This window comes from Mus pahari, chromosome 22 (assembly GCF_900095145.1).
Source record: "Mus pahari chromosome 22, PAHARI_EIJ_v1.1, whole genome shotgun sequence".
NCBI classification, from domain to species: Eukaryota; Metazoa; Chordata; class Mammalia; order Rodentia; family Muridae; genus Mus; species Mus pahari.
Window position 1 is genome coordinate 38,617,825 of NC_034611.1, and position 10,664 is coordinate 38,628,488.

Genomic DNA, 10,664 nt, shown 5'->3' on the forward strand with positions numbered 1-10,664 from the left:
CTCTCTCTCTCTCTCTCTCACACACACACACACACACTCACACTAGACAAAAACCAGACCTAACATTTGAGGGCCCCAGAGTACAAGCAGAGGCCAATACACGAAATGTCTAAACACACATTCCAAATCAAGATCAAGTGTTTAAAGAAATATATTACCTGTATTCCATCCTACCTTAATTACATTGACGTCACCAGAATATGGTAGTCTGAGCAAAGCTGGTCTCTAACCCTTGTCTTCCTCCTCTGGGTTCAAACTACACAAGGGACTTATACATCCCCATATGCAAGCACCCCAAACTGCTCATCCCAGTTCATTTATATGCATCTTCTTCAAACACTTATCAACCTGAGCCAGACTCCAATTTCAAGTGCAAGCCAGTCAGCAGGCATTTCTGTGACAACAGATTCTCCTGGTCACTAGGACCTAGTGTCTATGGTGGATTGTTGTTCTCAGCCCCGCTTGGATACTCACCGCTTCCCTACTCATAAGGACCTGACCCTTGTGGTCACAACCAGTATGAATAGACCCTCTGGAGACTGGCTTCAGGGAGAAAGGTCTTTTAATGGGAGGGACAAAGGCTATTTAAACCTTTGGGGTGAGTGTACATCCTTGGCCAGGGCCAGGGTGCAGGAGGTGCCTCATTTGCATAAGGAGGAATTCCAGGTGCTGTTGGACCTGACCTTATAAGGAAAGAGGAAATTTAACCTGGCTACTGGACTCCATGATCTTCTCTGGTGGGGGAAAGGTGGGGGCACAGGGCTATGTGCACAGAGGTATGGAGGCCTGGGGCAGATGGGAAACAATCCCATTCCCACCAATCTCAGGATGAGATTTCTGGAATCTGGACACGCCTTGACCCACTCGTGTTCCAGGCCTGCTCCCTACAGCTCCCCCAGCCCCACAGTGGATAACTGTTTCCTCTATTATCATACCCAAGGAAGGAAAATAGTAAACTAATAATTATTTCAGAGTTAATTAATTTTATTTATCAGTCACTCATCTAAATTTTTTCATAATCCACTGATGTTAGTATTAGGAGACATATTAAAGTTGAGAGTTTAATTTATTAAAGAGATTGTGGCAGAATTGGAAAAGGAAATTGTAACAGAATCCTAAAACCTGTGCTTTTAAGAGAAAAGACATACACCTTAACAGCAACTAGCACATTTTTTTAAAAGCTCAGGCAAAATAAAAATATCCCACAGAAGGTAAAATTACTAGAAAACCAGAACAGTTTTTACCCAACAATATCCTAACTTTAGATTTAAGTGTATGTTCATCTCAGTAATATGTATATCTAGATAAGAGAAACAGCAAATAAATGAATAACAACCTCTCAAGTATGCCTTGTCAATTCCCAGATTTTCGATTCCAAAGGCCTAAGTTTCTTTGATTTCTTTCAAAATCATAAGCCAGATCAGAGTCTCACCAGAAACTTCATTACCTGTGAAATAGGAGACTCAAACACCGCAGTCCTGAATCCCACCCACACCCACCCAGTCAACCCAGAAAGTTTCATCCCAGGCATTCATCAGTCTCGTGGTGAATCTCCATTCTGATCTTCAGGCATTTATATTACATCTTTTGATAGATACAGGTGCCCGACAGGTCCAAAACTCGGTAAAAATTTAGTATTCAGGATACATCAGAAATCATTGTTGTAGCAGTGATGCTGAAGGTCAAGACCCTGGGTAAAACTGCCTAGAATGTGTGTGCAGCAGGAAGAAAATATTCTTTGTCACTGTTACTATGACTTACAAAATGAGAATGGTAACTCACAGTAGCTTCCTGTCAAATACAATGATCTACTTGCAAACATGTTCAATTTACTTTCTTTTTACATTATCTTTGGTTGTTGTTCTATTAGAAAGCTCCCGTGTAGTAAAATTGGGATCCCTACTCTCTCCCCTACTTTCAGCCTCTGTTAGTAAGCTTAGGACTTGACATTCTCAAGAGCGCATCCTTGGGCACGAAATGTAACTCCCAATGGTTCCATTGGTCTCCAGTCAAATCAACTAAAACTCAGCACCCAGCTTAAATTTAAAATCGTTTTGGTCATACAACATGGATAATACTCTCCATCTTGGGGTTCTCTGACCTAGCTTGTGACACTCCGAATTGCCATGCTACTGCTGAACCCTTAGTAAACATACAGCACTAGCATTAAAGGCAGGAAAGGAAAAGTTATGAGAGCATAACTTCTCGAAGTTGAAACTCCTCATCAGGTTAAAATAAATAATCCCAGTACAACTAACATTTGCTATGAAGACTGCCCAAAGGCAATATTCCTTCCTATAAAGGTATCTTAGGTTAAACTAGCAGTGAATCTTTGCCGAAGGTTCAAGCCTGTGCCCTTCGTCCTTTCCTAGAAATCAGACTATTAACTTTGTTCCCAATAAGTTATCTTAACTCTAGCAACCCCGGAATGCGGGGTTTTACCCATAGCAATCCGAATCTTGTTCGGTAGTCTTCAGGAACCACCCTATGCTCTCCCTTAGACTCCTCAGCAGTCCTTCAAAGACATATTTTAGTCCTTCAAAGGTCGCCACAATGCTGTACATAGACATTGTGAAGGACAATGAAGCGTGACTCTCCTTCCAGCTTTGCTGCATACTGGCTCCTCTTCAAATCCGTTTCCTCGGGGTGTCCCCGGATTCTCAAAACAAACCCTCGGGGCTGCTGCTGGGGACGACAGCCTCGGGAACGCGACAAAGCGAGGCCGTCTGAACTGCCTTAGGAAGTGTGCAACAGGCCACCGGGGTGTCACCACGATGTCGCCTTCCATCCGTGAGCGCTCACGCGTCGCGGTGCTACCCCGACGGCGCGCGCTCCCCGAGGCTCCCGAACCCCCCCCCCCTCGCCAGCTCGGGGAAGCCGCCTAATGGGGGAACGGGCACGACGCTCGGAAACGTCTCGCCGAGCTCCCAACTTCCAACCGCTCACGGGTGAACCCCGACATGAAGATGCCTGCCCGCAGACCGCCCAGGACAGGGCAGGGGAAGGCACGACGCGGCGCAAAGGAAACAGGCAGAAAGCGACGGAGTTCATCTTTCCCGCTGAATCCCGCAGGACCAACCGGACCGCCTTCGGGCTCGCTCGGCGCCAGTTCCGACCGCGCACATTTACTACGTCACGGCGCCCGGTCTCGCGGTATCCTCCTGCCTCCGAGGGCTCCCCCCCCCCTTGGCAAAAGTCTCGCGAAGCCTGCTCGTCGGGCCCACGGCTCCGCGCTCGCCCTCCTCCACTCCGCCCTTAGCCCGGCTTCGCTCTCCCGCTCTCCCGCTCTCCCTCTCTCTCTCCCCGGGTCACCAAATTCCCGGCTCGGGTCCCTCAGGCGCGCCTCCTCCCTCCCAGTACCGAGTTCAAACCGGAACTGGAAGTGTGGTGGGCGGGGCCCGGCGACGGAAAGCGCTGAGGAGCCGAAGCCGGGACTCGGCGGTGGCCCGGGTCGGTCCCGCGCCACGGAGCGCCGGGCGGCGGGGCTGCGGGGCTCCGGGCTGAAGGGCGGGCGCGGCCCCCCGGGCGCCGCGGGGGATCATGTCGACAGCCTCCGCCGCCTCGTCGTCCTCCTCATCGTCTGCCAGTGAGATGATCGAAGCGCCGTCGCAGGTCCTGAACTTCGAAGAGATCGACTACAAGGAGATCGAGGTGGAAGAGGTGAGCGAGGCCGAGCCCTGCTGCCCCGCGCCGCCCGGGATCCCGGGCGGGAGGCGGCTTCCCGATGGGCTTCGGGGCTTGAGTCTGAATCTGTGATTCTCTCTACCTGGTTCCTATGGGGTCGGCAGTTCAATGATCCGTAAATAGACTGGGCAGAGTTTGGTGGCTGCGGGAATTCAGTTCGCTGGTAGTGGTGTTAGAGTCCAGGATTGTGTGTCTGTCTGTCTGTCTGTCTGTCTGTCTGTGTGTGTGTCTGTGTGTGTGTGTGTTTGTCTGTGTGTGTGACTTAGCGCGGTGTGTGACACGAAAGGATGCTCGGGATAGGCTGGTAAAGAGAGCGTCGAACGTCTCACGGTTCTTCCCCTGGTCCCGGATTCTTCTTTCTCTATTGGGCTAATGTAGATTAATTTCAGTCTTTAGTAACGGAAGTCTGTTAGGAAAACATGTTTCAAGTAGCATAGTCTGAAGAGGCAAGGAGTGATAATGGTGACAGTCAGAATATTACGCTCGCTACACCAGAAACCGCTTGTTAGAAAAACCGAATAAATTCAATCTTCAGGTGGAAGAGCGTCTTCGGTTCATTGCCTATTTTCAGATTCACAGTGGGGTCAGTGACTTCTAAGAGTCTTATTACTTACTAAAGAGAAAAGAAAAACTGTGTACATATACCCAAAATACAGTTTAGAACTCATTGAAGCTTTGATTAGAAACGCATTCACACAGTTTCTATGAGTTTAACCGGTTTTTGTTTTTTAAGAGCACTGTGCATTTTCTGTACCTTAATGTGCAGGCTTTTGATAGCTAGAGTTGTCCTTTTTTTTTTTTTTTTTTTTTTTTCATTTTTAAAGTATAGTAAGGAGTTAAAAGTTGCAAGCAAATTGACAATAAATACAGCTTTACCTTAGAGGACTACTGAGTGATATCTTTATCACAAAAACTAACCAGAGATGAGTTGTGTTCATTGAGAGCATGATTGTCTTAGAAAAAGTGTGCTGGAATGGGGAAGGTCTGAGGCAGAGGAAGAAGCTTAAGAGAGAGATAAACAGGTTTCCTACTGATTTCTGTATGTTCATTTCCTTACGTGTAAGATGGGAGTGATTGCTGTTCATCAGTGTGACAAATCCAGTTAAGCAGTGTGTGCAGAAAATCCAATGTAGTGCCTGACATATTATTAGGAAGCAAAGTTCCAGACAGGAAGGGTGACCCGCTTTAAGGTCATATGCTAAAAGAAGGCGCCTGTTTTTGAAGAGGAAAACATTTTATATGCCCCCCCACCCCCATTGAAGCTAAGATAAATTCCTTTTTTCAGAAGCGGGTAGTTGATCCAGCTTTCATGGATAACATTCTTTTTTAAGACTAAAACTTCAATGAGTCAGTATACAAGAATCGCAGCTTTTAAATAAGCATTTACGTGTACTCTCGTGAATTGCTGTCCTTGTAGACTACAAATTGTTATATAATAATAACTTGTACTTCATGGTCTACCACATGTTTCCACGAGCTTACTTTGTTTGATTTTTGCAGCCTTATTTTTTTTGCACACTACTTTTTAAAGCTTTCGCATTCTTGCCTCATTGGGGCCTGCAAGTTGCTAAGGGAGACAATAATCAATTTGAAGCCCTCAATCCAAAGCTGGTACATTTTTGAAATTTGTTTCATCTTAGAACCTAGTTTATTTTTACAGTCTCGATTTAATTCAGTCCTTTCTGATGTCAAAACCATTACATAATTTCCATTATTGTCTTCATGTGAGCATATTAAACAGATTGTACAGTCAGCGGTGCATCATGGGCACTCAAGCTATTTCAACTTACATTCCATCTCTAGTTTAAATCATAAATAGGAAAACAGAAAGATGACCCAACATGAAAACTATCTTACATGCCTTCAGTGTTTTATGTGGACAAGTATATCACCCTGTAAATTAAGAAAATAATGGCTTGGTGTATAGCTCAGTATTGAAGTTCTTGCCCTCTGCGCTTGAGGCTCTGGCTTCAATCCTAGCACCCAGAAAGCAAAACAGTAAGTTAAGAGAACCACGTTATTTATTTCTCAGCCAACAATATAATGGACTCGGTGTTGCACTAAGATAATTAGAAGCTGTGTCGGGGAAGCACCTAGCTCCAGGTAGATGTGGGATCATCTCGTAGATAAACATTTCTAAGACGTTTCCGTCCGTGCAGTATTAGGGTACTGTGGCTCCTCACTGTCATGTCAGATTATATCCGTTTTCTGCCTAAGAAATGGGTACTTAATTTTTATAAGTCATTCAGTTTTTAACTTTCCTGTGCGTCTGTGAAAAGAGTCAGGACATAGACTAGATGCCTTCAGGGTGGGATGGTTTGGTGGAAAATGTACTCAGATTTAGAAAATTAGATGCTGTATTGATTATGTCAGAATATATGTAGGCAGGTCATTCAATTTGGAGACCTGTGATTGTTCTCTTAAATTGATAGATTAGACAAAATTATTAGAAATCTATTCCTGTTGTAAGAATAAAATACCTTGTTTCCAACATGGACAATCTTGTTCTCCACAATAAGTTTGCGCATTCTTTGGCAGTAGTCATAATCTCCCAGGAAATGTAGTTGGGTAGACAGACAACTGCTCTCAACATTTTATAGATACTGACAACTGGTCACAGAGTTTGGTTTCAGTCAGTGGTAGAGCTGGGATTTGAACTTTTTCTCTCGTGAGTCTGCGTCCTTTAGGTCTGTGTGCGGTGTCACTTCAGTAGTCTATAGTGGAGCCTAGTTCTAGGAAGGAAGATTCAGAATATCCCTTTCCTTCCTAGAGGTTGGTCCTGCACATTTAACATTCTCTTCTCTGCACAGTTCGGCTGGGGCTCAATGGAAGAACCCTAAGAGTGTGACTTTCCCAGAGTCACAATGTTAAACTCATAGATGTGGTGTGGATCAAGCACATGAGCCATAACGGACACGTGAGCTCCAGGAAGTGAAGACAGGGTTGAAGCTACATTCCAAATAAATTCATTCTCCTTGGCTCAAAACATCACTAGTGGCTAATTGAATAATTGTCTTTGCACTTGTTCTTCTGCCTTTGTGCTCTTCCTCCAAAATATCACGTGACTAGTTCCTTCTCACCATTCAAGTCCCTCCACAAATGTCCCTTCCTAAGAGAAGCTTTCCCCAAGGGACTTGGGACATAGTATTTCTGTTGTCCTTCATGGCTCCTAACTGAATTGTGCACCTACCTCAGCCAGGTACAAAGTACCTGCCTTACGTCTCTAATCGAGGTGCATAGTGCCTGAAAGTTCTAGGTATTTGTTGAACCAGTAAATAAAATTTTCACAGCATAATTAATGAGAATTGGATGCACGTCCGGTTTTCTAATATTTGGTAAGCCAAAGGTTATTTTACATAATTTGGCTAAGCCAGAATTTACACTGGAAATGAGATCTGATTCTTTCCAGTCTTGATTCCTTCTATTCCATTATATTTAATAGATATTTATGTTTAGCAAGAGTAAAAGATACTATAAAGAGCTAGCTGCTATGAGTAAGTCAGTCATTGGTGGACTGTCACTTGAGTACATAGACTGTATTTACAGGGATTACTTTGTAGAAGAGTCCCAGAATGTCGACCACAACTGAGCATATTGGCATGTACAACTACTCTTTTTACATGTCTGCTTATGTTTTATTGAAGAGGCATGGAAAAGATTTTGTTTTAAAGCTAAAATATACTAGGACGGGACTAGGTAGAAAGAAATTTAACAGTGACTATAAACTATTAGGTAGCTGATACTAGAAGAGAGCCTGAAGTTATAGGACCTGAATAAACGAGTCTATGGATTTGTTAGCTATGAATATCCAAAAGTAACCAGTAAGTTCTTCTATGTGAAATTGGTGGCCACCGATGTCAGTATACATCTGGAATGGTTACAGTAAAGAGATGGCTGCAGAGATTATTTGTGTATCATGTACATGTAGGTTAACACATAAGCTGACATACATTTAAAGGAAAGGCTAGTTAAGTGAGTCAGGTGTGGTATTAGTTGTTTTTACAAATGATAAAATATGACCAAAAACAACTGAAGAGGGAGTTAATTGCGGCTTACAGTTCTAGAGAGTTAGATGTCGGTGGTGAAGACGTTCTGTGGAAGGCTTTAAAAGCCTGTAGTAAAGCGAAACCTGGAGCTTTGCTTGTGTGTTATCAAGTCTGTCTTGTCAGCAGTTCTACCCTGACAGTTTATTAATAGATATTGAAGCTCTGAATAGTTGGAGACGCCACATCCTAACTAATGACTTTAGGGTCTATGCTTTTCTGTCATGTTCCACATTTCTATGATGGCAGCATAGCTGGGGGTCCATTTACACAGTGCCTCGAACAGAGGTACTAAGCCGACAGCCATAACCACTGGACTAAATACAGTGGAGACAATCAACATGAATCATTTAATAGTAAATTAAGAACACACTCGGTACAGCTGTTTCCATGTTAGTTGCTGTTTTGTTTTGTTTTTTTTTTTTTTAAATCTTATTCACGTGAAGGAAAGGAGTAATATTTAATCCTTAAGGAATTAGGCTGCCTGTGTGCATGTTGACCTCTGTGTAAGTGCACCTGTACACCCGTTTGTGGAATCCAGAAGTCAGATAACCTCCTGTGTTCTTCCTTGAGTGCCATCAGCTCTCTTGCTGGCTTGAAACACACAAGTGGGCTAGCTAGCCTAGCTGACTAGGGATCTGCCCATCTCTGCCTCCCAGTGCTGGAATTATAAATGTGTTCCACTTCACCAAATGTTTGAACTTGAGTCCCCTTGCTTGTGGAGCAAACACATTACCAGCTTGAACTAGAAATGAGGTAGCAAATAAAGTATAACTTCATTATTTTGTAATTGTCTCTGCCAGTTCGTAAATTCTTACAGTTGTGGAAATTACCTCCACCAGGAAAGTGTTGTTTGACATGAGCCTGAGAGACAGAGACAAAATGGACTTTTTGTTATTACTTTTATACCATTTTATGAGTATGAGTGTTTTGCCTGCATATATGTCTGTGCACTGTGTAGGTGTCTGTTGCTCACAGAGATGAGTTGAGGGCATCAGTTCCTGGGATGGGAGTTATTAGATGGTTGTGAACCTTTCTGGAGGTGCAGGGAACAAAGCCTAAGTTCTTTGAAAAAGCAGCCAGTACTGATAACTGCTGAGCCACTGCTCCGTTCCTGGAAATAGACTTCCTTAACCAATGAGTCCTGTAATGGCAATAGTCTACATGGTTTGGTCATCTCGTAGGAATGAAATAAAACCCATTCTGTTGTGTATATACTGTGGGATGTGTGGCCCATTAGAGAACATGTGAAGATACAGTGTGCTAATACAGTGAAAGATACAGTAACACCTGAAGTTAACTTCCAGCTCTTTGCTAACATCTGATTATGGCTCAAGTTGTAATAAATTCTCTCCAAATAAAGTTTCTCCAGAATGTGGGGGTTGGATTAATTAGAAAAATAACACAATTTGCAAATCTTAATAAGGTCAAGGGAAATGTGGTCCTCTGAAAGTAAAGGGAATGGAGTCGGTGTTTAAATATTTATTATTTATTTATTTGCCCACAAGTGCACGCGTTTTCACCACAAACACCTGACAACTTTCAGGAGTCAGTTCTTGCCTTCCATTTTATTTGTGACTGTCTCTATTTCTATCTCTATTGCTATATTGCATACTTCCAGGCAGTTATCTTCTTTCTGTTTCCCATCTCACTGGATGGGAAGTGCTAGATAGACATGCCACTGCATCTTGCTTTTTGTTTCGGGATTGAACTTGGGCTAGCCGGAGAGGTGGCTTATTGGGTAAAGCACTAGCCATGCGAGCTTCAAGTTGGTATTTAACATTTAATAGTTGTTGAAGAAGACCAAGATGGAATTATTCTTAATTTGTCTTCTAATGGTTAACACTGGTTTCTAATTCTTAGTTACTATAGACAAACACTTCTTTTCATACCTGTCTGTTTCTTTGAATTCATTCCAGAAGTCCATGTAGTGATAGGTTATTTCTTCACTGAGGAAATGAGCCATCTCAAGCCAGATTAGATTATACATAGGCAGGTTTATTGGGAAACTGCTCTCAGACAAGTTCACTGGCCCCAAGGAACTAAGGCAGGAAAGTCACCATGGGAAGAAAGGATAGAGGGAAGAGCCTCGAGGAGGAGAGCAGAGGATGCCAGGTAGGGACTGAGAGATGCTGGAGAACCTGGAGGCCAGGTCTGCTTTGATATGTAAAATATGCACCTCAGCCCCTTGCCCCTGGGAGGAAACCAAACAAGTGCCTTGATACATATTACTGTCACATGGAACAGAGACATCCAAGGTTGCTTCTTCATGTCTGACAGAGTATTGTCTCTGTCTGCTTGGTCATCAGTTATACTCTCAGCAAATGCCCAATCATCCTCCATGAGGCCTTTCTGTATCAAGTGGGCCATTATCTCATGATGTTGGGTTCTAAGAGGAAGGAAATGGAAATCGCTAAAACTTCTTGAGGCCTGATTTTGAAGTTCACTATACTACTGATAGAAGCAATTCTTGACCAGCTTTACGATGAAAGTTGTGAACTCCTCAGTAGAGCAATGGTAAAGACAGACAAGGATGGAAAAGATTGAGGGCAGCTGTTTTTGGAGACTCCTCCTCCCCGCTTTGTGTGCAAGCTTCTATCATCCCAGTCACTCCAGTTTCTGAAAGGGTGAAAACCTTTTATAAATCCCTTCTCCAACAGTTAACCTGTTGAATATGATGCTTTGAAAAATAGATGGTTGTGAGCCATAGCTTATTTTCTACTTCTAAGGCTTCCTCCACTTTGCTACTGTCAGTTTAGCTAAAGAACACTCAGTTCCTCAAAACAGCAGCTGGATATACTAGGTGCTCATATATTTCAGGATTAAAGAAATGCGGTTTGTAACTGGTAATAAGGACACATGCTCCACTATGTTCATAGCAGCCTTATTTATAATAGCCAGAAGCTGGAAAGAACCCAGATGTCCCTCAATAGAGGA

The 10,664-nt window shown here is 43.4% G+C and overlaps 1 protein-coding gene across 2 annotated transcripts in view; it reads left to right on the forward strand.

The window, feature by feature from the left end:
* The first annotated feature begins 3,229 nt into the window (after positions 1–3,229).
* Map3k7 (mitogen-activated protein kinase kinase kinase 7) overlaps positions 3,230–10,664 on the forward strand; it is a 58,020-nt gene continuing 50,585 nt past the window's right edge. For both annotated transcript variants that reach the window (XM_021222015.2, XM_021222016.2), the window contains exon 1: positions 3,230–3,660. In XM_021222015.2, the coding sequence (XP_021077674.1) occupies positions 3,541–3,660 (120 nt within the window). In that variant the 5' untranslated portion in view covers positions 3,230–3,540. The remainder of the gene's footprint in view (positions 3,661–10,664) is intronic.